Raw genomic sequence first — 27,306 nt, 5'->3', positions numbered from 1 at the left:
CTTCCAGCCTTAAATAACTCATGATGTTTTTATATGAGCCTGTTCATGGTACTCACCTGTTTCTGTAACTTTGGACTTCTCCCTGAACAATACTGATGTAAAAAGCAGCAAATGGTAAATACATACGGTCTATGACATGGAGTAAACTAAAAAGATAGAGTACAGCAGAAAACTCCAACACTGTTCAAAAAGCAGCCTCTAGAAGCCAGTATGAGCTGTAATACGGCCAACAATTTAAACAGTCCTTTAAGACCCTACCTTATTTTGGGATTTATGTTTTCTAAAGGAGACTACACTTTTTAAGCAACAGGGCGACTGTTACTTTTTATTTTTTTTATTCAGAATAAAAATGTAAAGCATAGCATGTCCTACAAGTATTGTGAGTCTAAAAATTAGCTACCACAAAAATAAACTAATTTGAGGCACAGCATAATGCAGTTTTTCTCCTTTTGATTTGATAGGTATTTTCTAATTATCACAGTAAGGTTATATTTTATGTTGTTATATAGACTAGGCACTTTCACTGTTTATAGCCCCAGTAGCTCACATCGTAATTTCTGAGGCAGGGTGTTGGGAAGTGGTAAAACATTGGAAAGATTGTTAACAGATGAAGTCAGCTTTAGTGCAGAACACAGAAACTGATCAGTGTTCATGTCTTAAGATCAAGAAAATCTTAAAAATCTTGTTCTCTTCCCAAGAATCAAATTATACCAGGAAGTCATGGTGCATGATTTCATCTCTTGTAGGACTTGTAAAGCTTGATTTTTAGCAACTTACTGTGAAGAACTAATATCAAAGTACCAGCTCAAGACTTTTAGAAGGTAAGCAGTGAAAACTGAAGAACCACCAGCTGCCAGGGATCAACAGCTCCATAACAGAAGGCAAATATGGAGCAAGGCAGGAAGGGGCAGTGCCCTCACCAACAAGGGGTGCAGTACCCAGAGAAGATGAGTTTGGTAGGTCTGGTTCTGTCAGCCAGACAAGGCCACAGAGATGAGGAGGTTCTGAGGTCAAGTCAGGGAGCCAGGTCAGCATGGCCAGGTCAGGGTGAGGGCCAGAGATGGCAGCCAGGTCAGTCACAGTGACCACAAGGCAAGCCCAGGTCATGAGGATGACCTGAGACCAAGCCAGCATGTGCAGTCCACGGGTGAGGATCCTGGTCAGACAGGTCATTGCCCAGCATAACAACTGTGGCTTGGGCAGGCCATGGGGGCATGGGCTGAGCTTAAGGACAGCACCCAAGACAAGGCCAACAGGCCCCTCCTTTTCTCATGTTTCGACGCCCTGAGCCAAAGTTGCGCAGCTGTGCCCAGCAGTGCTGGCCTTGAGCACAGCCCAGCCCTGCCAGGAGGGCCTTGGGGGCTGCCCAGGGCCCTGACATCAGCTTCCAAAGGAAATAGAACTTGTAAGAACCAAGGACAGAGCCTGCTCAACTCTCAGCCTATGCACAGATTTCTTCTGAGAGCAGAACATCTGCTGAATGACATTGGCACAACTACAGAACCATCCTAAAAACGTGGTTTTCACGAGTTAACCAAAGCTGTAAAGTGCAAGTCTGTCAGTTTAAAATCCCTCTGCATGTACAAATATCTACTTCCAAACAGAGTTGGAGAAGCATACCATAATTTAAAAAAAAAAAAATTCTTAACTGCCACAGTTAAGATCTTCCCTCCAAACAAATTACAGCATTTTCATTATATTAAGGACAAAACAAACCTCCATCATTCTTCATAAGTTTCTAACAAATCTGAAAAATTAGTAAATACAGCATTTTTTTTATGTCTGTACACTTTATTACACAACTCAAAAAATTCTAAACAGGTATGACAATTAATATATGATCCCATCATTATGTTTTGACTGGATTTATCACCATATAACAGTAACAGGGTTTGGCTCCATGATTGTTTAAACCAACAAAAATCATCTCTGTCAGTGTCACTCCATGGAAAATAATTCACTTCTCTTTGCTTGCTTGTTGTTGATTAATTATTTAATTTTAAGTAGCTCTCTGTGGTATCATAGAAGTATCTGCTCTGATGCAAAAGAAAGGCAAGCAGGGCAAAAGGACAGAGAACACTCTGAACTTCTCAGTCTCAAGTCAAAATGTTGAAATTTGGAATTGAATAGTCACATTAAGAAAATACATCAATACTGGAGTGGAGCATTTTAAAGTGCTTGTACTCAAGTACTTCCCTGCTTAGCAACTCTGCCATCATCACAAACATCTGCCCTAGTATTTATATTTTGTGCAATTGTAATAATCTCCAGAAGTTTAATCAATCAATCACTTTTGATATCTGGAATTACAGATATTTAATGACACTGCAGTCTTCAACTACATTGTATTACTTTTAAGTACTTCTTTTACAGGCTTCATATACTGCCTAATGGTACAGGCTTCATATACTGCCTAATGGTAAATACAGGATTTCTAGTTAAAAATATTTTAAAATACATGAAAAGGCTGAAGGATAATGATGTTTAGCACTTTCAGTTACAGCACAGTTTGGACAAATCAAAGACAAGCTTGCCGAGCAACCTGGCTCCACCTACCATTACCACTTATCTTCATGCTTTTCACCTGTTTAATCTCTATTCTACACAGCCCTGGATTCCAAAGCACCCTTACCTTGTGTCTTCATCCAGAAGTATCATTACTTCAAAGTATCATTTTTGCCACTTTAAAAATTACTTCTTTTTAACACAAAGTCAGTATGCGATTTACTGAAAATACTTGAGTGGTGAATTTAAGACATGAGGAAGAAAACAAGTACAGGCAAACAAAACAGAACAGGGGAAATAAGGACATAGGAAAACAGACCGGATATGAGACTAAACAAGAAGGAAAGGAAGGAAAACTCTTTTGTCTTCGATTAAGTATTTGGAAAGGAGAGAGAAATTCTTCAGAAAAATTCATTTTCAAAATTGTTCTACTCAGCTTAGCAGTGTGATTCATGCTACCAGTCCTTGACACACGCAAAAATCAAAAGTGCTGGTTAAACCTTAGCTTCTTGTTTGCTCCTTAGGTCACTAATTTTTCGTCCTGGCTTCCTTTGAGAAAAACCTGCCTCTTGGGGAAATGGAAATGTATGTCTCAGATCCAAATGACTGAATACATCCCTGCTGAATGCCCGTATGGAGAAGCCAAGTAGGGTTGGAGTCTGGAGAAAAGAGCTTAAGGCAGAAACTTAGGAATGTACAGTTAATGCAGTGAGACAGGAGAGAAATATAACCTAAATATAACCTAAATCTCCTTTGAGCCTGAAGAAAGCTACTGCATTTTGAAGCTTCTATAGATATCTACCATCTTATTACAAGACAAGAAGAAATAGAAGAGTACTGAAATCTTCTTGCTACCATGGTCAATTTTTTCAAGCAACTTTATGATTCCTATTTTTCCACCTAATCCTTTGTTGATTAAATAATTTCTAGTGATCCAGCTACAGGCCTGGTTTTTGTCACATTATTCCTATATATTAGGCTTCTTTTAATAAAAAAAAAAAGAAGGTATGATTTAAAATGTCAAACACTGATGTTCCTTATTATTAAGCTTAAAACCTTTGGGGATATTTTTCCCAACTGTAGTTTAACGCCTAAGCAAAAATAAGGTCTGTTTCCAGATATGCTGTGGACTTGGTAACACAGGGAGGGTCATCTGCTGACACAGTATTATCCTGCCAAGCAGAAAAAGCGTGATGAGGCTACTATTGCACAATATTTCTCAAAATAAACACTGCAATTACTTTTGTGTCTATTCATAGTGATAAATTTTGTCTTGCTGCCCACCTTCCTCCAAGAAAGAGCTATTTTTAAAAAGGTGATTTATATACTTGACAAATATTTTTCTAGCTACTCTTCAATTTTCTATTAATAATTGAGATAGGATGAAGTGACTTGTACCAGCAGAGAAGTAACTGAACGTGTTGTTATTTGACAAATGGTCTGGTCAATATTTGTGTCCGGAACACGAGACTGGATGGGATAACAGCTGTCACTAAAGTACTGAACAGCAGTAGAAAGCTTTTGCCCAGGTTGTAGAGACAAACACATGTTAATCTCCTGTTCCAACCAGGCGAAAGAAACAGAGCAAGTGTGAATATTGTTCCAAGAAGCACAAAAACTTCTGACAAGTTCAGCTGTGATCTCCAGTGGAAAGGATTAGGCCTTATCTTGGGAAAATAAACTTTCTCAAAGGGATGAGCCAGTAGGTTCTACCATACTTTTGGATTCGCTGCCTTTAACTCTTTGTAAGACTACATGAAAGGTGAGAATAAATGAGAATTTATTTAAAACAGTCTGTTCGTATTTCCTGGTCCTCTTTTTTCAGGTAAGAACCATTGCAAACAGGCACGTGTAGCTGTCTTAACAACTTTTTTTAGTAAATCCAAACAAAAACTTGGAATTAACAAGTCTTGGTACTAAGAACATGATGACAGCCCACCACCTACACGGGAATGCGATTTTGTGCTGTTCTGGAAAGTGAGGTACACTATGAAAACACAAACATTTTCTAATTCAGGTCCTTAGAGACACAAGACAATTCTACCATTGTGCTGTATCGCCAGATACTTAGATACATCAGCTGGCAACTGAGGCACATATGGGAAAAAACTCCAAACAACGCCCCCAAAACACAAAGAAACGAAAAAAAACAGTGGTCAGAAATAGGAGGTGGGAAAAGCAGCCTTCTACAAAGTGTTCAAGTACTTACTTTAAAAAAAATCTACCTGCCCACTTAGTTGCCTATTCCTTAACTACTACCAGGCCCATTCCCAGGCAACTACACCACCCTTGTCACACCAAGAATAGGGAGACACAAAAAGAGGACCTACACAAGGCCACTAGACAAGCTCTTCCTGATAGTTCTTACAGCCTCGTAAAAGAGAAAATCCTGCTACAACAGAAAAGTAGGGAGACAGCTCTTTCTTTTGTCCATGAACTTGCATGATCCCCTTCAGGGAAGCAGGATGTATGCCTGTAAGCTTCTCGTGACCAGATTTGCCAAGTTTTACAACCATGCACTTTCTTCAGTCTCTCCCTTCTTCAGGCCAGTTGAAGCATCACTAACTAGGAAACTGAGCAATGAGTTTTCATTCCTTATCTCCCTTTCTCTCCCCCTCCTTCTGCTGATCTTCATATCCTTGTGTGCACTGTGACTAGAAAGGGCATCTGGTAAGCACAAGCTTACTGACTCATACTTCTTACAGGCCACCAAAAAGCAACAAAGACAGAACCTCCAAATTCACAGGAAGTTGGGAGGAGAAAGTAAGACAGAAGAGCAGCAAAATCACAGAAATCAGACCGCAAAAAGGCTAATGGAGTACAGGAAACAAAAGATGAAATGGTAGACAAAGAGTAAATTGAGGTTATAGATACTGGAAAGTGTGCAGGAGCTAATAAGGAATGATACAAATTCAAAATATAAAGGTAGAGGATTTTTGACTGCTAGCACAACAATCTAGGAGTCCTGGTTAAATTCTAAACTCTTCAGTTCTCTGCTACAGTAGATTTAGGAATTTACATGACATCCATCTGTATATATTAACCCTCTAATAACATGTGGTTAATGATATTAAATTAAACCCTATGTGTGTGACAGGAATTTTAAAGTTGAAAAGTTTTATAATTCCTTTCTGTACATGAGAGGAATTTAAAAAACTTGCCCTGCAAAATATGCTCTCAGTAAGACAACAAGAGAAAAAGATGGTCCTCAGTTTTCTCTTCCATATACTTGCATTCCCACTCCATCTTCACGGCTTCCCTCTATAAATCTGATGCACACAATGACTTTTCAGAATTGTCTTCATTGTTTTCCTCAGCCTGATCCTGTGACAAAACACTCCCATCCCAATTTGCCATACAAAAGCCAGGTGCCAGAAGACAGGGTAATTACCTAAGAACTAACTGAAAGCCTCACTTTCTTTGACATTTTCTGAACTGTGAATTTATAGCAACCTTCACTTTAACAGCCTAAATAACTGCCTCAAGTGTCACACACACCATACTTACAGAACAACATACCAGACCACATGGTGTAACATGCTGCACTTATGGTACCTCACACCACATTTTATGTCTTCAGAAAAGGGGAAAAACTGTTGGGCCTGTCCATGTTCAAAACATTGCCAGCTATCTGATCAGAGCAGTCATAATGAATCTTGATATAAAAAGCCAAGTAAAACCTCAGGGTGAAGTTAAGTAGCACCTATATACCATGTTAGCCACAATTTTTTTTTAATTTAAATTACCATAAACAAAACTATAATATTCTTTTTGAAATAATATTCTTTTTGGAAGTCTACAATTAAATCATCTTAGTAGGAGATGGCATTGAGCTCATCAGATCTGATACTGTCTGTGACATGAGCCCTTACTGTTCTTCACTATTGTCTTTCTGATCTCCATTCATTCTTACTCTCTATGTGAGAGAAAAATGGATGACAACCTATATCCTGAGGCCATTTGGTTGCTTGGGAGTAAATATGAGGTTCACAGGTTCAGAAAAGACTATTAATTGTGCCTTTATCCATGGCTGCTACAAGTTTATGATTCAAAGTCACTCCACAAACCAACGGAATGAAGACTAAGAGCGTTAGAATTTAATGGCAGACACGAGATCAGTACTGAGGCACCCAGGTAGCAGTGATGCAACGTTGTAATTGTAATGAACATGTAAACATTTGATGAGGACTGTGTTAGAGCATCTTCTTGGAAGATTGGGAGTAACAGACAACAACAGAATTACACAAACTTTTTGGTCACACCAGCTTCATTAAAAACCTCCTTGGTTTTCTTTGGAGTTTGTGCAATATCCAAGGGGAGTGGAGCAGGGAATCTTTTTACATGAAAGTTTTTGTGATTAAATAGGGGCCACACCCACTTCTGCCCCTAGTAATTTATAGATACTACATGGTGGGATTGGACTAGATGACCTTTAAAGGTCCCTTCCAACGCAAACTATTCCATGACTCTCTAATACTGGAGATAACTTACCACAGGCAGGATGTACAAAAGGGTTCTATGAATGTCTGATTAGGGGATAAAAGCACAATTTGTCATTCTTTCATTCGAAAGAAATTAATATTTACCATGCAGCTGTCTTAGCACATGATTAGAATTGAATTAGAACAGAAAATACCTCATTTTATAATTTAGAAAAATAATTTCGTTTTCAAAGCAGACCTAGACATACCCAGTTGCTGAAAGAGAAGAGCCACACTGGTGCCTGTAACAGGAAGGCTATCATGCAGAGGAGTCTGTATCAGCTGTCGGTCTCCAGCTCCCAAAGAAAACAATTTCTGTAGAAAGAATTTTTTAAATTTAATTTATATAGAATAAACAAGCTGTCGCCATGCAGATAAGTGATTCATACTGCAAAAATTATTTATTTTGTATACAGAAATTTAAAATCAAATAGAGGTCTGAAATACAATTTGAGGACAGTGATATGTCTCCCTGAATGTATAGCATGACAGTGTCTCCCTTGCACTTACACTTAGTTAAATAGTTATGGCTTTGAAGACAGTTAAAAGTACATTTCTGTTAATACAATAAAAAACCTCCTGGGAAAAAGAAAAGGTTTAAAATCCATTTAAATCAGAAAAATGTACAGTATTTCTAACTGGCTTTCTTTGCTATCTACTGTCTGCATGCACGAATTAAGTATGAACACACTTGTGACATGTGGGTATTGAAGAGGACACTTCTGCTATTCCTGCGTTCCTGCTCTGCACATTAAAGTAGAGTTACAACTTCAGCTACCTTTCCAGCACATGAAAATACCTCCCTTGAGGGAGGCAGGAAATGGGAGTGAAAGGAGTGCATTTGAGCATCGCATCCCAAACAACATTGCAATTGCAAAATACCCTTGCCTTCCTCTGAGTAAATCCACATGGCATTCAAGCAATGAGTGATTTCAAGCAGTTAGTTACCTCTAACCACTAACTCCCATGGGCTGGGGGGCATTTCTGTGTGGTAAATCTTCACTCTGTATGACAGCAAAGGCGGGAAATGTATGAAGGCAGCAAGCTTTAGCTGCTGCACAGCAGGTATTTGAAACCAAAAATCCCCCCAGGAAACCCAAACAAGTCCCTGAGCTGTAGCAGAGATGCTCTGCCCCAGCACTTCAGCAGCAGACCTGGATGGAGGTCAGTAACCCATTACACAGCTGACGATTTCCATGGTGGGAACATGAATAACCTGGGAGGCTCCTGAAGGACTTCTGGAAATAAATGTCACAAGAGTGCTCCCACTCTAAGTTATGTAATTCAGATTCAGCCCTGGAAGCACGAGGCTTTATAAAGGAAAGAGAAACACTTAATTTCTGATTTAAATGACAGTTTGACACTAGCAAATTTAAGTTGGAAATGAGTGAGCGTTTCATTTGAAGAGAGAAAGCAGAAGGGAACAACCAAAGGAGCCTGACTTTTCCTTCCTCTTCTAGCAGAGGAAACAGCCACTGAGAAAAGCCGCATTTATGGGCAGGGAGAAAAAGGAGAGGATAGAAACAGAGCCAGAAGTTCAGGTGGATCACCAAAACGAAAAATACAAGGCTCAAATACCACTGGAAAAGAAGGTTTCTGACACGGAGATAAAATCTAATTACTCCCCTTCAAAAACTAAAGCCTCAGATACAAAACCAGAGAAGTGGCTGTCTGGAGAGCAGTAAGGTAGATCTTGACTAAGCTGACAGGACATTCTGACACTTTCAGCACTAAGAGAAGTTCCAAAGCATCCAGGGCTATGGAAAAACCAGAACAGAATTAGGGAGTTGTAGGATTTCAAGAGGGTTGATAATGCATAGGTTGGGTGGGAAGCTATGTATATAATTGACTGTAAAACGTTGCCATTTGCACATGTAGTTTCCAAGCCTGTTTCATAGTAAGGACCATAACTTCCCATCAGTGTCACAGCATAAAGCAAAAACCAAGCACAGAAGACCCAACTGGATTATCAAAAACCCACAAATGTATTGGAATAATTTATATAAAGTAAATCAACAAAGGAACCTGACTATCTGCTCACAGAAAGCACAGGGGAAAAGCTGAAAGAAGTCTATTCACTAGAAGACTTTTTTTTTTCTTTTTTTTTTTTTTAAGGCATGGGCTATTTGCAATATTTAATTCCTCTGAGGAAACCACATTGGAGTTACTTTTTAGCATTTAAAAAAAATTTGTGGAAATAGAAATTTAAACGAGTTACCAAAGAAGAGACCAGGGGAATCCTGAACTCCACCAAGGAAAAAACATGCATAAATGAACTGGTATGAAGGTTATGTTAGAAAATGGCAAAGAAAGAAAGCCTGTAAAAAAATTTCTGTAGCAAGCAGAAATATTCCTGAACACATTATTATTAAAAACTAAACTTATACAAACTGCTTAATTTGTTAATGTGCCCTGTAAAAGCCAACTCAGTGACAAAATTAACCCTTTGACCTTAACCTGGAATGGAATTTTTGCTGTCTTTAGAAGACAGGCTACAGGGAAAGCACTCACAGGCCACAGGGAAAGCACTCAGCTGAACTATGATCTTTATTTCTTCAAAAATATCTCAAGAATTTATTTTTTGTTTTCTTCATAAATTAAATTAACTGGAAAAATACCCTTTCCCCCTCCCCATTTACCTGAGACCCTCCAGAAGCAGGGACAAGGCATGAACACAGATTTGCAATGAGAGTCTCCAGGGACACATTCAGGCTGTCCACATACACGGTATAGATCAAACCAAGGCAAGCCTAGAAAGGTTGACAAAAAAATTCAGACTGCTATACAAGGAAGGCAGATGTCAAATTATTTAGAGATCCATGCATATAGGTTTTTTTTTAATAAGTTCCTCTTAATAGTTTTTCGTGTAGTGAAGTACTTTCCAACCAAAGACAAAGTAATTTGCACAGAGGCAATCATTCCTTTAAAAAAAAATTAGCTTGGCTACTTACAAGGGATAGATGTTCTTTTTAAAAGAAATTCTAGGCATAATATTTTTGCTTTGCTTGTTATACAAGAAGTGCTTTATTATAAGTTACTGTTAAAAATGATAAAAATCAACACAGCTTCATCTGTGCTTTGAACTCTAATGGACCTAAACCCGACTGATTTCCAGGGCAGAACACTGATTAATCCACGAGCTTCTGAGGCTGATTTTAAGATTAGCATCGATGACCAGCAATTCCATATGTTATTTAACTTACATTCTTTATTTTATTATATTGATGTAAATATATTTTATATTAATAGTATACTAATATTTCAGCATCTTTTTTTAAATGGATCCAATTTTAATTGAGAAATCACAGATACAGCTTTAGCATTTTTACTAATCATTTAATGCAGATCAACATGCCATTTCTTATAAGCCTTTAGACAAAAGGAAATAACTGCTCCACAGCATCTTTTGCCTGTTAACTGCTGTAACTTTGATAAATCAGCAAGTATTTCAGCAATTCTCTTCTTAGAAGTAATTCCAACAGTAACTTTTCATATAACACATAGTTAAACAGTGAAACTCCATGCTGTGGGTTGTTGTAAAATATGAATGTTAAGAAAGTGAACTAAGTATAGAAAAACCCCATACAACCAACACCTCTGGTTCAGGATGTCATTTAACTATTATTCACATTGAATTAGGAAAGCATTTTGTAGAATTATTTCTACAGCCTGCCCTATTCTTACACACTTTGCTTTGCATTTGCTATGGGCCACTTTCAGAGACAGAATACTGGGCTACGTGGACTTTTAATCTCACTTGGTAGAGTCATCCTTAATCTCTAAAGACAACTGCTGAATGATTTCCTCCTTTGATCTGTAAACTGAACTTTATTTGTTTCTGTTAATATGTATTAGCTTAGGAGAAATTTAAGCTTTTCATTTATCTCAGATAAGTCATATTTCACCAGCTGAAAGTAATCCAAAATCCTAAATCTCCGTCATGCATCTTAATTTGGTCTGGAAGAGGCCCGGAATTTTGCTTTATATATGGAGGAGAACTAGATTTTCACTGTTAATTTCCAACTATATAGTTAGTCAAATATTGTCTGGTTTTGTCCTAATAACTCCTTTCATTATAGAGTTCATGGAGCCCAGAAAAAAGTTTATCATGCCTCCTGTGTAGTTTTAAAACTGCTTTAACCTACGGGGGCTATTTACTGTCACAGATGTTGAATTTTATCTAGTTCAATCTAAAGCTACTTTTGCTTTTAAATTCCCAAATCAATCCTGAGTGAGGTATTTTAAATCAAAAGTACTGTCACTGTTACTCATTTAAAACCAGATTTTTCTGCTGATATATTGTAAATAGCAATTGCAAGTACTTTACCCTGAAAATTTCTGGATAATCTAGTCTGGATACCAACACCAGACTTTTGGGAGCAAATACTTCTGCAGGCGGAATTAAACCAGACTCCTCTTCACCTTCAATTTCTTTTGTTCCCTTGAAAACAGAAACACTTCAATTAATAAGTAGGAAGAAACCTCAAAACAAAATGTTAGCATTTTTACCAAAAGTTCACATTTCTCACGAGCTTCAGAAAAGACTGCATTTTTTGAAACTAGTAACAAAACCAAGTAACAGGAGCACACTGCAGTGGTTGCCTGAACTCCCTAGAGCTTCTAGATGCAACTCAGATAATTAAAACTCATCTGGGAAGTCATGCACCAATGTACCTAAATGAGTTCTCTGAGACAGCAGTTTAACAGGACACTGTTTCACATTAAATACTCCCTGTTGCACTTTTAGATAGTGGATTATAGAACAGGATCCTTCCATATCAAAGTGTTAGCTGATTTACAATCTCTCCAAATACAGAGATCATGCATTTCACAAAAGAATGTTTGGTTGTCTTCCTCATATGACTATGATTCAATTTCTTACAGAATTTCCACTAACATTACAGCTGAAATTATCTGTAATGTCATCTCCAGCCTGACCTAGTGAATTTGGAATCTGAAGAAATTTCTTCACAAGAAAACTAATTCAGATTTCTCAAAAAAAAAAAAAATCCCTCACACTTAGGAACCACTAAGGTTAAAAGAAGAGAACAGCCCAGTGCAGATAAACCTGCAGTTGTTCATGATATTGCGCAAGAACTCCTTGCCAGAACTTACTCAGTCACAAATAGTTTATTATTATTCATAGCCAAAACCGAAGATGTCACTAAATATTTTCATTTCTAGAATTCCATACATTCTTTGACAAATTAAGTTTTCAGATGACAGAATGTCCTTGCTTTCCAATTTCTGCATGTAATTCTCTCCATCCCCGCACCACCCACCAAATTTCTTTTATTTGTTCCTCTGACCAAGCATTCTTCCAAGCAAAAATCACTATATTATCTTAATTAGGAACACGAGAAAAATTACTTCCATTTTCATATGACAACATGAAATAACTGCCTTCTATTTCTGTCATGTTGCTACTCATCATTTCAGTTTCTTAAAAAAAAAAAATCCAACATTTCTCCTAAATGGGCGAAACCTGATAAAAATGCTCTTAAATGCCAGGAATGCTGCGAGTTCATGAGCTTTATTTCACAACCTCAATTCAGAATGTACAGTTTCTTTCGGCAAATTCTAACCCATAATTCAGCATTCAAGTAAAAATTATGTAAAAAGAGAGTACTCCGGTTTTAATCAGAATAGCTCGGTTAACACAGTATAACACTTTCATACCAAAATAAAACCAGCTGGCACAACAACATATGTACACAAATATGGGCAAACACTTGGCTTTATACATTAAATCAACCAATTAATTTGCAATGTATGTGCTTAGTTGAGTTTGCATCTCATTTCTAAGATAAAACTGTGGTCCAGAAATTCATATGTTTTCACACAAGAACTCAATAGTCACACATCCCACACAGGTTCATTAATTTTCATCCATTTTAATGCTGACAGGGAGAGCTTTTACAGGAATTACAGTTCCCTCCCCTGCCCCCCTAAAACCCCAAATTTTTAAATTATCAGCAGATGTTTACGGTATCAACCATTCTAAAGAGAAACTATGAGTTCTAGACATAAAGACAACAGTTTCTTGATATCTGACGAATTGTGGACTCTGACGTTAGGAAAAATGAAATTAAAACACATTCCACATTCCTAAAGGCAAGGGAGCATGGAAGCTCTTCCATATTCACATGGTACTAAGATAATGAAACCTCAGGGTGCATAGGCAGGGAGGAGGGTTCCATACAAGACCATTTTAATAAAATCCACACAACTTCAGATCAAGTCCTTGATCTGAATTAATTCATAATTAGATTTAAAGCTTTCAGGGCACGATAGCAGCACAATACTGATTGATAAAGCATTTACACTCTCAAACCATTCTCTCCTACTTCATAGAAGATTTACAGAAAAATGCAATGTGACTGCTGTGTTACTTCCCCAGCTCAACATTCTGACAGGCACACAGGCACATTATTAGGAGTCAGTAGACTAAGTAGATAATCATTTCAAACACATGACTTTTAACCTACTTTCCAAGCAAAGTATTAACAGCATAAGCATTCTGTACCAATACTAATTACAAAGCAGTAAAGCCACAAATGTGATTCTATTTACACTTTAGGTTGGACACATGCACGTTTCATCTTTCTTTATCCCTTTTCTCATCTAAGGAAAAAGTGTTCTCTAATAAAAAAGAACAAAATAGAAGAGTTTGTTACGTTGGGGGCTTTTTACAATAACTCTTTATTCTATATATGCAGCATTCAGTTTACAATTTAACTGAGAACAAATGGATGGTATGGAAAGCCTTGCTAAGGATACACAGACTGAAAGATGAATTTAAATTACAGAATCACAGGGCAACAGAATCATTTAGGTTGGAAAAGACCTCTGAGATCACTGAGTCCAACCTGTGACCGAACACCGCTGTGTCAACCAGACCATGGCACGGAGTGCCACGTCTGGTTTCTTCTCAAGCACCTCCAGGGATGGTGACTCCACCACCTCCCTGGGCAGTCTGCTCCAGCGTCTAATCACCTTTTCTTCGGAGAAATTCCTCCTGATGTCCAACCTCAACTTCCCCTGGCAGAACTTGAGGCTGTGTCCTCTTGTCCTGTCACTTGTTGCCTGGGAGAAGAGTCCGACCTCAGCTACACCCTCCTTTTGGGGAGTTGTAGAGAGTGATAAGGTCTCCCCTGAGCCTCCTTTTCTCCAGGCTAAACACCCCCAGCTCCCTCAGCAGCTCCTCATCAGACTTGTGCTCCAGACCCTTCACCAGCTCTGTTGCCCTTCACTGAATTTGCCTTGGTTAATTAATACTGAGATTCCTTTTTTTCCCATTTTTCTCTTTTTATTTCTTTGAAATAAGCAGACTTTGAAAACAGCTGAATTTAGAAAAATGTACCACTAGAGAGCAAACCAGTGCTCCAGTCCTTCACAATCCATTTAGTTTAACAGGTCATAAACGTCTAAAATCTAATCCAGAAATACCTGTGCCTTGAGAAGGCAAATGAATGATTTTTCTTTTTTAACATCCAATTAATAAAGTCCTGAAAAAGACCCTTCCATAGGCTACAAAATAGGTAACTGAGACTGATCTAACTATCAAAGAATTGCATGATGACCTGTGGTCATACATGATTTCACCATGCTTAAAATATTTAGTCCCTTGTACTTAGACATGACTGAAGTCCATCAGGGTCCTGTTCCCTGCCTGTCAAACCCAGAATCCTCTTTTCTTCTGCATCCTGACTTGGTTTCTAAAGTTACAAGTAGAATATAATGCAGAGAGCTGTAAACTGTGGCTGACTTATGTCCTTAGAGCAGTTTTCCCCAAAAAATTACCAGATATTGCAAACCATCACGAAAACTTACATGCAACATCACAGTATTGAATGTTAACATTTATGTCACATGAGATTAAAAAAAAGGCTAGGAAAAATTAAGATAACCAATTTTAAAACTATATACAGCATTACATTCTTGAAAAATTAAAATACAATTAAACAAGTCATTATTTATTGTATAGGTAGAACATGGCTGAGGATATAGCATAAGTTTAAACAGAAAAATCTTATCTGGTTTTACAGCAGAGTGTTTGATTTGTTTACTTGCCCTCTTTTTTTCCCTCTCTTTTTCTGCATTAATTATATATGATAAACACATTTGGAAAATGGTGGAATTTCTTTTGAAGGACATAGGATGCAATTTCATTTTGCTCAACTTGTTTGCTTATAGCTATAAAGTGGCCTCTTAAGAGACTGGCCAAAAAAATGTGCTTGTGTGTTCAGCACACTCAAACCACAGCAATACATATATTTAAACTAAAATGTTTTCATGTATTTTAAGAAATGTTCACACCCACATCTACAGTAAAAAATATATATACAACTCCTGGCACAACACTGTAATCAGTTTAATAATTTTTACAGAAATGAGAGAACAGAACTAGAGAGAGCATGAGTGCATGTACTGCAGCTGTTTGCCTTTCTTCTTTTATAGAAGTATCCATTGAACATATTTGTGACCTCAAATGATGAGGTAAATTAAAATATACAATAGCCAACCAATTGAACAAACAGCATCCATAGTTTATGAACTTCTTCAATAAAAGCAGCTGAATTAATAAATGCATTAAACCAGCTTTGATCCCTGACTCATAACCAATAGTTTAGAAAAATGCACTGTGATGACCACTGCTCATCATCACTCTGCTATTTATTTGATTCCTTGTTTTCTGAGAACAATTTGTTCCTCAGGTTAGCCAAAGGATGTACATGGTATTATGCCCAAGCTAGACAAATTCAGTCTTATTGGCTAAACATTTTTTAATGAGGAAGGTAACTGACAATTGCAGTCACCAGCAGATCAGGCACGATGCCCCAGATCCTAGAAAAAGGTTTAACACATTCTCAATCGTTGTGGTTAAAATCAAATACTTGTGGAGTTTAGACACATTAAGTAAGGTATTGCTTTGTTTAATCAGTGTCCTTTTGCTCTGAAAATCCCTCTACATCTATAAAAAAAGTGTAAAGCTGGGCACAGTTTGCAGCATTTCATCAAGTAATGAGATAAGAGTTTGAAAGCTTGGTATTAGAAGAAAAAGTATTAAACAAAGGGTAATTATGATAAGAAAATATTGCATATTTCCCTCAAATAAATGGGTGTTGATCAAGAGCAAAATACTTTCTTAACACCGAAATGCATATTAAATAAATAAAATATAATAAATATTAAATAACTAATTGCATCATGTATGTACAAGGAAATAGGTACTTATAGCCACGAATTAGTTTCATTTCATGTACATAAATGTCTAAGTTAAAACATTTGTGGGTTACCTGATGTCTAATAAAGGCTGATCTTACACTCCAAGTTTTCCATAGAGTGGCAATGGACTATGAAACATCTCTCTGCTTCCCACTCACTTCCATGAAATTACACTCCCTGAAAGCCACATCTGGCTGACACTGGCTGTGTTTCAACGTTGCATGGGGTAAATCAGGACAAAACTAGACATTTTCATATAAGTCTCAATTTCTGCTTAAGAAATAATGTTAAAACTTTTAGAAGAAAAAGGTGACTGATTTTGTGCTACTTCAGTGAAAAACTGCAACTCTTTTAAAGGCAACAGATGTGGCAGCCAAAAAACAAATTAAGCTTTAAAAAACAACTTCACTCATATTAACCTTATCTTCTTTTATTAAACAGAGAAATTAATTGCCAAAATCTAGCCTTCAAACTTTAAGGTTTCCTCTTGAACTTCTGTAAACCTAATTTTGCCACGACAATCACATTATTTTTAGATGTCAGCTCTACTTCTAAATATTGACATTTAACTTAACCATCTAGCCAAAATCAACATTAGGAACCGAAGTAAATTATTAAAGACCAAAATGACCTACCCTTATGGTCCAAAAAAATTCTCCCTACTACTGAATGTAGCATTATCATCTGTTCCATCAACATGCAACTGAATTACAGCACACATGAACCACAGCCATCCTTCTTCTATCTTTTCACCCCCATCTTCAGAATCTGGACTGTCAGCTCTGATTCATGTTGAGCAGAGAAAAATTAGGCTTATTCCCATGTCAGAGGGAGGAAAACCAATTTAAACTGAGGTACTAACAGAAAAGTTAGAAAACACAAGGCCTTAGGTGTAGCTGTACTGTTCTGAGGGTGAAAGCCAGCAGGCATTATTTGAAACGCAAAAGAAATCTGCACACAGAAGGTGAAGTTAAAATTGTACTTTAATAATTTGTTCAGCCCTAGAAAGAGAACAAACATCTCATATTACAAAACTTGCACTCTAGTACTTCATTACGTCAAAACCAGTTTGCCCTATACAAAATTTTGCATTGAAATTATGCCAAGTTCAGCAAGCCTGTTGTTTTTCTACTAACTGCCCAGCAAAGATTTAGAGACCATGCACAATATCTTATTTTAGGAAAAATTATTTGAAGTTTACTTTAGTAATCTTATGCCAATTACTCATTTGGGACAGATCCCTTTCTCCTCATGTCACTTGGTGTCCGCCTGTCTTATCTGCAGCCAAATACACTCTTAGCTGCTTTATTAACAATCAAAGGCCAAAAAACATTCACCATCAATTAATTTTATTTACTTGTCAGAGTATATAAATGCATGTATCCAATAAATTCTAACACATGTATGAAAGTTAAAATAAACTAAGCTAACTGCTGCCAGAAGACAAATCTGCATCCTGCCTGCGATCTGCTGTACTGAGCTAAAACCACAGGTGAACAGATCTGCTTTGTGGTTTGCCTACGTGCACAGAACCATACCACTGCAGCTAAACTTAAACTGGAAAAATTAAACCAGCATAAAAGCCGTTATCTTGATTTGATAATTTCAAAATGGGGACAATACACTGTAGTAATGCACAGTAGGGAGTCTATCAACTAAAAAAGATAAGGATCTAAGACAGAAAAAGACGTGAAGATCATAAACTTAAACAAACAGAGTAATCTCAAGTTTTTATGACAGGTCAGCTTGCTCACTCCCCATGCACTACTGACACTTTTCAGAGTGTCAGTGAAGAGTTTGCAATGCACCTTCCAGCATTACACAAAATTTACACCACCATAATCTCTTAGATGTTCACCATTTCATACACCTCACTTTGAAAACCTCCAGAAGGTGTTGATACTGAGTATCATCTAAAAACACTGAAAGCACTTTGGAACCAAAGTAACCTCATACCCCCACTTTGCACCTTTCAGTGCAGCCTTCCCAGACAAAGTGTCTCTCTGGAATAGGCCATTGGGATGTGCAAGCCCCAGAAGATCTGGGAAGTTCAAGGTGATGCCACTGAGTTGCCCTGCAAATGCTGAAATCCCACGGGGCGTTAATCAACAGCATTAAGTAACTGCTTTTAACGTGTTAACCTTACCACTGAGGAACAGAAAAGAACTGCAGTACCAGGCCCTTAGCAAGAGCTTTGCATAAGCAAACATCATTTCAGAGCTTGGAGTTTACTACGCCTTTCTGAATTTTCCCAAAGGCAGCTAACTTGATCCATGAATTCCACCCTTTGTAACTTTACACACCTAAACTGCGGTGAGAGGACTACAGACACCTACAAAATGCATGCAGAACAAATGGCAAAACTCACATCTAAGAAAGCTGTAATTCATATCCTATTTTAACTCACTATAATGTTTTATAATAATATAGAACAGCATACGTAGACATACACCAAGGCAAAATTTTACACACACAGATGATTGTTTTGGTTAATTAAAATACAGTTATTTCCTTTGAACTGCATATGGAGAAATGCATTGAAAAGACTTCCAATGAATTGCTGAATTAGTATTACACTGCTGTTTGAAAGTCAGCTGAATCTGATCTCTACTGACAAAGAAATGTCTCTGCTTAAAAGATAGCATCTCCTTGTCCTGTGAGCTGAACTTGGGGCCTCTGTTCAACAACACAGGAGTTAAGAGGACAAGGTGACCTTTACCCAACACAGTTTTTGTACCCTGGAAAAGCATGAGTTCAGCTTGGGGATGTGTGTGCAAATCCATGAGCCAGGGGATGAACAGGACAGGAGAAATTATTACCAGAGTTATTAAAATGTAAATATGATTTCTTCTGCACAACTGTTCTCAACTTTAAATTCTGGTCTAAAGAGGATCTTAGATGTACACAAGGACATTAAAATACAAGTCTATTTCTTATAAAGAAAATTATCTGCAACCTGGCCTTTACACCAGAATAGAAAGGAAATAAGGCATTACTTAAATCTCTATATGATACCACAACAGCCATTTTTCAGTAGATTCAGAATGATGATGATGCAACATACTAAACATTGCTTGTAAAATCGGCAAGTTTTTAAAGAAAATGCACTTTGGGGCACTGACTATAAGAAGACACTTTCAGAATAAATTTAACATTTGGGATACTAACAAAAAGTTATTAAACTTCATTTTAGGAATAACAGGCTCATCTAATATCCAAAGGGGGTCAGATTTCCCACACAAAACAGGTACAACTGAACCGAGTGTTCTCATCTTCTGGTAAAACCCAAACATCAGTGACTCATCAAGCAGCATATGCTTTAGCACAGCAGGATCACCAGCTTTCCAGTCCAAGCTGAAAAATTGTAACTTTATGAAACACAGTCATTTTGTTGGCAGTTTTTCCCTTGACTCAGGAAATATCTGTGAATGTTGCGAATCTGCCATTTTATGGTTTGGGACTTTTACAAGTTCTTTTTCCTCTTTTTGCAGGGGAGGGCAGAGAGAGGAAGAGAATGTGAATGGCAGGAAACAGGAGAGCTGTGAATTATTACTTATGTCAATTTTCCAGAGTGATATATTTAATCTTATATTTGTGATCACAATGATTTAACACACATATGCTTGAGACAACGCACAAGAATGATCTTGTAATAAGATCTTGTAACTACAATCTTGTAATAAGACTGTTATAAACAAATGTTTGGGGGTTTGTGCTGATCTCACTAAGCAAATTTTCTGTAATGCAAGAAATGCAGTTGCACAGGCTCAATTGCTGGCATAAATCATCCTCTAATTTGTTGATGGTGGGGTTGGGAAGAGAGGGCAAATTTCTTTCCAAGTGCAAAGCAATGTACAAATTGACCATTATGTTCCCAAATTATCTGAGTCAACATTTAAAAAAAAATATTCTATCTGTGGTGCTCTTCCAAACATTGTTAATGGTAAGAAGCACAGCTGAGGTCACTAGAAGTATCTGCTGAGTCAAAAGTATTAAATCAAGTCTTTGTCTGCTAAGTGGTAACATGCAGAAATTGCTGTTAGAAATAAGAACCTCATTTTAGCAAAGTGTGTACACCACACAGAACGAAACATATTAATGTATGCATGTATATGTATACAAATATATACTTTTTTTTTGATGACTAATAAAGCTACAAACACAGAGAAACTGAGTTTTATGGGTGAACTCTGTAAAAATAAGTTATGATTTTTCTGAACACCCTTTGACTGCTCAACAGCTTCTGGCTTCAGCTGCCAGAAAAATAAACTAAGTAGACTATTTTTTTGGTTGATAGGACAAGGTTTTTCCAAATCAATGACATTTCAAGTGGATTTCACACCAATGAGGTTCGAAGTCCACGGAAAAAAATCAAAATACAGCAATGGGACATCACACACCTCCACAACCTCCCAACCCCCTTTAAAAAACCAACCAACTTTCAAGGCACTGTGTGGGGAAGGGAAATAGGGATGTTTCAACTTATTCTCTTCCTCCTAATTCCTAATCTCCTATCCTAATTCCTGCAGATACATGGAAGTGAATGAGGCACCCAGCTCTGTTTGCAAGAGCACCTAAATAGCACCTTAAACCAGGCAGAAACGTGGATAAAAAGCCAAGCATGTGCTGGAAACACAAGAGGAGAAGGAAGGAGAAACCAGTGCAGTATCTCAAATTTCTTTATACTCACGCAGGAACTTGAGGTGGGAGAGAAGTTCTGCACATGGAACGGCTCTGCAACATACTCAGGATGCCTCTAAATGACACCAGCTTTATCACTGTTAACTGGACTGCCTCTAGCAGTGTGTACCCACAATCCAACTTTATTCTCCTGTTAAGGTCAAACTTTCCAACGCTTCATTTTAAACCCAGATGAGGGCCATACCCTTATACAGCTTTAGCAAACATTACTGGGACAATTAATTGAGGCTAGCATCAAAAACCAGAACAATTGATGAAGGATTCCATGGCAAAGCTGTGTCACCTGAAATCAAATAGCACTAAGTGAGTTCTATTCCCCTATTTAATGGAGTGTATTCACCTCACTTGTGGCTACAGATATGGAGTATTTATCAGACTAAAGTTAACAACAATCTTTTTATGTACTATCATACCCTTTTAAGAGCTGATTTCTAATCAAACTGAGCAGCACCCATGCAGATAAATTCTGGGTCAGTCAGAACTGCAACAATGCAAAGGATGATTCATAGATGTCACCAAAGAAAACAGCATTCTGTTTGTGGTCCAGGGGTAAGGAGTTGAAAAGAGGCCATCAGCTGATTACTAGAGCCTGTGCTTTCCTCTGGAAAACTTGTTATGACATGCAACTGCCAAGAGACTGAACTGAATCCAGGACTTTCAGAGACACCAGGGAGGATACTTTTTCCCTGAAGACTACACAGCTTTTCCAGCTGCTATATTAATCTTGCACCCTAGGTTATCATGGTACCACTTAAGTATTGCATGTGAGTACAAACTCCTTACACTTTCAGTAGCATTTATTTACAAATCATCCTGTAACAAACAACTGAAGCAGGAACGAAGGGAGCCAAAACAACAGAAGTCTTCTTGACTTGAGTCTTCCCTTGAGTCTTCTCAGACTCAACCCTAAAAGGTTTGTATTATTATGCAGAAGGCTCCAAAAAGGTTTGATGGTTCTCTTCTAGCATTCACAAGCTGAGAAATTAGTTTGTTTTCAATTCCCAGCTTAATTAATTACAGAAGCTTCCAAGTGGTTGATTCCTTTTTTTTTTTTTTTGTGTGAAGACGATTCTGCCAAGCCAAACATCTCATCTGCTGCTCTGGCTGAATTCCGACCAGTCTCATGTATCAGCAAGGTTTACCTGGTGAAGGCTACTGGGAAAGAAGTGGTTTTGTGGAGTTTTTTTGAAATTTAATCTTCCTTTTGCTTCAGTAAGTTATAACATTCAGTTAAGGAAAAACTGAACTGTATTTAACTGTGCAAAGTACTGTCCACATTTCATTTCAAGACCTGAGCACTGTGTTTCATGGATTGTTTAATGAGGCACGCATCTGAATGGTTAAATCAATATTACTGTCATAGCCCAATGCTCCATGAGCTTAGGTTTCATTACAGATTGTACATGTGCTGAATTCTTGTCTAATGACCATGTAACAGGGCACATTCAATTATTCTCTTTGGGTTTCAGAAAGAAACAGGAAGTTTGGCTATAAACAATGCAGTCATAGAATAAATTTCACCACAGCAAGTTCATCTGAAAAATATGCATTCTTTACAACACAGCCAGGAATGGCATTATGAGAACCAACATCCTGCTGCACTCAGTTTTTTATTGTTTTTTACTTTGGGTTATTTTGCATTAATACTTAGGCAATATAAGAAAAAAACCCTTTTAGTTAATACTGGATGTTTTGTGATGAGCATTACTTCAAAGATGTGGATAGGGAATCAAAAGCAGCTGCTAGAAACCACAGGATAAATAACAAGTTTGCTAAATTTAGTTTATGTTATGAAATACATAGAGTGGAGGAAGAGTCAGCCATTGTAAATTTTTATCAGCTGGGAAAGAATTACTATAGAATATTTCACTCTCTACTTCTAAAATAAAGGAAATATGACAGACGTTAAATTTTTTAAGAGCAATGTGTCAGTTGATCAACACTAAATATACTTTGAGATTAAAATACATCTAATATAGGGGTACATTTCTGCTTTTAAATTCTTCTAAAAATCTACAAAAATATCCACCTAAACTGTAGCACTGCTGAAATGAGAGTAACTATTACTCTCTGGCTTCCAACAGCGCCTAGAAAAAGCACACCATTATTATTATTATTATTATTATTATTACTAAAATACATCTTTCAGTTACTCAACAGAAAGGGTAACCTTTCAACTCCAGTATTACATGAACATAGTACTCCTGGATTATTAGAAATATTTTCTTAAAATAATCAATAATGATACAGTCCTTCACTAAAAGAACAAGAAATTACTTTACTCAGCTATTTATTTAATCTTAACTAATTCCATTATACTTAGTGCCAAGGTTTTACTTATTTTTTAATTTCCATGTAGGAAAGAAGGTATTTCAAAACATAACAATGGCAGTCTGCAATTACAGATTGGATTGGGTTTTCCCCAGGTTCTAGAGTCTAAAGATTCCAAGTATTAAATCAGAGCAGATATTCTGTGAAGTACTTTACATCAAATGGGAAACAAAATGTTATTTTTGAAAGCGTGAGGTTGCCAAAAAATAATTAAATACATGTTAAAAAACAAACACTGCCAAGTAGCTGACACCTCAAATCTGACCCAGCTAAAAACTGAATAATTACTCCATCAGTTTTTAAAATCTTGCCAATGCATGCACTTACAGAAATATGGATATACACTACAGCATCCTTGTGCACATTTGTTCTAATGGAGCAGGCCAGCAGAGGGAGCAGAAGTTAATAAACCTTTTCCTAGAACAAGGCTGAGAATCATCTATGCTATGTCAAACACGAAAGGAAATGAAAGGAACACCATATTGCTTATCCCATTTCAAAAGGAAATGTGGTGCAGAAAAAGAAATTCTATTACATGTTTTTGGCTGGGCTTTTTTTTTTTTGTTGTTGTTGTTGTTTCAAAGCAGATGAAAACTCCAAACACACAAACAAGGTACCTCAAGCTCATCTTTTGCAAAAATACACGGATTTCTGTAAGACAGAAAAATGCACCCTTAGCAGGAACAGCCAAATATTTTCTCAAGTTGCGCTCCATGACACTGATCTATTGTTTGTAGGCACTTCTTTCTGCATTTTTGTTTCTTATTGTAGATCTCTTACCTGCAGGTTAATCTCTGCTTCATAGAAAGTTAGGCAGGAGCAGTAGTGCCTCTCTGAGTCTATGTCAGTCAAAACCACCACGAAGAACGTTGGCTGTTTCCTCTCTTTCGAAAGCTGCCATCCTCCAGGCTGGCAAAACTAAGGAAGCAAACAGACAGACACAGGTAAGCTGTGATACCAATTGTTTCCAGAAATATGAAAAGTATTTCAACATTATCAAGGAGCTCATTTAATTTAAAGTGAACATATGCAGGGTTGCAAAATTTGAAGAAAATGGCGAAAACCCAATACGTCTTGAACTTGGTAAGACTGAGAAAAATTTAGCTCTACAAACATCAAGGGAGAGAATAAACACTGTGAAAAGAAAATGTGTTCCTTTAAATACAGTATTCAAGAGCATCTTTGTGGTGTTTAACAGGAAATAACAGGAGTAAATTGACACATTAAGTAGATTTCATTTGGTTAAAAGGTTAGAATATGAAACTAAAATCCTTGTGTCTTAAAACATCTCTACATTTTTAATTTCTTCACTTATTTCACCAATAATTTATCTAATCAAACACAGGTACATATCACTTGCACCCACTTGCGAAAGTATTCAATACTCACTCCTAAAAAGAGCAATATTTTTCACCTATTTATTGATTACCTCTGTAAACTTCATTGTGAACATTTGAACTTTTACATGCACAAGCAGCCTAAACAGAGAACTACAGCTCAACAGCAAAGTGGAAATTGTGAGGTTTTTCTTCCTTTTTAAATGACTAGCGTACAATACCACTTAAAAACTTGTTCTCTATAATGTAATAGTGCGCTGAAATTCAGGGATCAGATTGCTGGAGATACCTGAGATGGCCTTTATGGAATACTGTACTGCCCCTTTCTTTTACTGAAGTCTGAAGTCACATCCACAAAAAAATCACAAGTGCATTTTTAATCGCAAAATTACAAACCTAGAATTTAGACGAAAAAGCAGTAACCCCTGTATGTATTAGTAGTAATAATAATAAAAACCCACAATGAGATTCTAGAATTTTTAAACAATGCAGATACCAAAGGAACCAAAGAGATAGGTCAAAATCTCAAGTTTCCAGAAATTGCTTCATTCCTCTAGACAGATGTTAAAGACTGAAAGAACACAAAGAGTAAGTTGTAAACAAACATTTCCTACAGATTCATCTTTAGAACCTCTACAATAAAACCTGGGTAGTCTTAGGTGAACAGCAATTAAAACTCTGCCTCTGATATACAGTTTCTTTTATGATCCTGGGAAAATCTTCCAAACCAAAATTTTCTCATGTTACATTCTTCAAATTCTAGAGAGTCAGCTTAACACTTGTGAGTCTTTATCCTTAGAAGTGCGAAGCACTCCCTTCTACATCTGGGAATAACTGCTCTGAACATCAAAAAGTACTCTGTGAAAAGACATCCTAGTCATTCCAAGCTAAGCATCCAGTATTAGTCTATGATTTTGATAACACTGGCCTAATCTCCTTTTGTTTTTCATCCCATGTCAGTTAAACATAAGAAGATACTGCTATTAATCTTGCAGGACTGCTATAAAGATAATGTAATATGGTCAATATATACAGACATTATAACAAAAACATCATTAAAAAGTTTGACAGTAAAAAATTATTAAGAGTTCTCTATGCATTGCAGAGTTTGAGGGGTGTCTGTGTAATAAATGAAGCCTGGAATCCACAGTTCAACAAGATAAGCCCCAAAACTGTGAACTGCTGTTTGCTCAACAAGTATGAGCCAAAATGCAAAGAATGCAGTAAGAGCCTAATAATTAATAAAACTTTTCTGCAATATGCCATTAAAACCAATTTATCCATAGAAGGTAGGTCAAATTAAGGCTGTTCATGCAGAACTAGCTTGGGCTTAAGGTCCAAATGCTCCAGTTTACAATCTCAACACTCCTTCAGATCTGCCAAGTCTCCCAGTCTTGACAGGAGCTCCTTGCTGGTGCCACTGCCCTTCACCTTTAGAGTTGACGCCCCATCTCACACCTGGGAACATCAATCTCTCAGATTTCTGAGTGTCTGGAACTCCTGGATAAAGCACCACTCTGCCCATTCCAAATCCTACCCTACTAAAGGCACAGAAGCACTTTGGAGTTATTTAAAAAGAACTCTTTTTATTGTAAAAATGGATTATTAGCAGGTCTGCTGCTTAAAATGTATGCCAACATCTGCCCTGTAAACTGGGAAACCCAACAGCTGAACTTCTATCAGAGGAGACTTTTGATCTGGGCAGGCTGCCGTCAACAGCAATCTCTCAATCTATGCATGTCTAAAATCTACTCATGTCACAGTGAGAATTCTTCCCAATTTCAAAGTGATCTTGTGTATAAAACATGCTTCCTAGATTTAACTATTTTACTAGAAAACAACAATTAGTGATTGCTGCTGTGATTCTGAGGAAAACAGCTGAAGTAGAGTACATCCACTGGCTACACGGAGAGTCTGTGTTTTCAAATAAACTAGAAGGAATTTATAAATAAAGAGATTGAGGATAAAGACAACATGCTCCTCCAAGAGATTAAACAATGACTGTTTCTCAGTTTCCTTAAAATAAGGTAATAAATATTAGCGCAATATTTGAAATGCAAGCAACACTGAGAAGAACTTTCCAAATTAGTGTAAATACAAGTTACTCTCCAGTATGATTACCAGCACTCTCTGGCTACTAAGAACAGGAAAATGTTTCCTTACCAAACCAGATGCTATACCTAAACAGACAAAAGCATCACTGTGAATATAATCCAAAGGTCATGTGCTTCTCCAGTAAACAAGAAAAAACCCAGAAGTCTAGGAATGAACATGCTTCCATATTGTTTCACTTATTTGCCAGAATTCTTGAAAGCAGACTACAACTTCTATCAAAGACAGTGAAAATCAGAATGAATCAGGTTGTTCAACTCACTCTTTGTAAGAATAAGCCCCTAATGGTGGGGGAGTGCTTCAAACAGACTCCATGTTACAACTGATCACCTTCTAAAATTTGCTGCAGATATGCAGAAATTGCACCGGAGAATACACAACACATCTTATACTGCAGGCGCTGAAATTACACTTTACACATTGTTTGAACCTACAGGTGCCCAGTGATTCAAAGAACTTTCTCTTAATTATTCCCATAAATGCTTTCAGACTAAACAAGAAATGAGACATTTAAAAATGATGTATGGTGTTTTAAACCAGTGTAACTGGGTTTGTTACCTTTAAAAAATTTGTATGTCATCACCACAAGCCTTCTTGCTAAAGTCTAGACA

The 27,306-nt window shown here is 37.1% G+C and overlaps 1 protein-coding gene across 6 annotated transcripts in view; it reads right to left on the bottom strand.

The window, feature by feature from the left end:
• The window catches only part of SBF2 (SET binding factor 2), a 235,244-nt gene that overhangs the window by 109,327 nt on the left and 98,611 nt on the right, over positions 1-27,306 (bottom strand). For all 6 annotated transcript variants that reach the window (XM_042038399.1, XM_042038401.1, XM_042038403.1 and 3 more), the window contains exons 3-6: positions 24,027-24,164; positions 11,314-11,427; positions 9,626-9,736; positions 7,196-7,301 (exon numbers count right to left, since the gene is read on the bottom strand). In XM_042038399.1, the coding sequence (XP_041894333.1) occupies positions 7,196-7,301; positions 9,626-9,736; positions 11,314-11,427; positions 24,027-24,164 (469 nt within the window). The remainder of the gene's footprint in view (positions 1-7,195; positions 7,302-9,625; positions 9,737-11,313; positions 11,428-24,026; positions 24,165-27,306) is intronic.

This window comes from Corvus kubaryi, unplaced genomic scaffold (genome assembly GCF_017639235.1).
Source record: "Corvus kubaryi isolate FWS band 111438036 unplaced genomic scaffold, C.kubaryi_AGA036_p1.0 37392, whole genome shotgun sequence".
NCBI classification, from domain to species: domain Eukaryota; kingdom Metazoa; phylum Chordata; class Aves; order Passeriformes; family Corvidae; genus Corvus; species Corvus kubaryi.
This window is presented reverse-complemented; position numbering and strand designations above follow the sequence as displayed.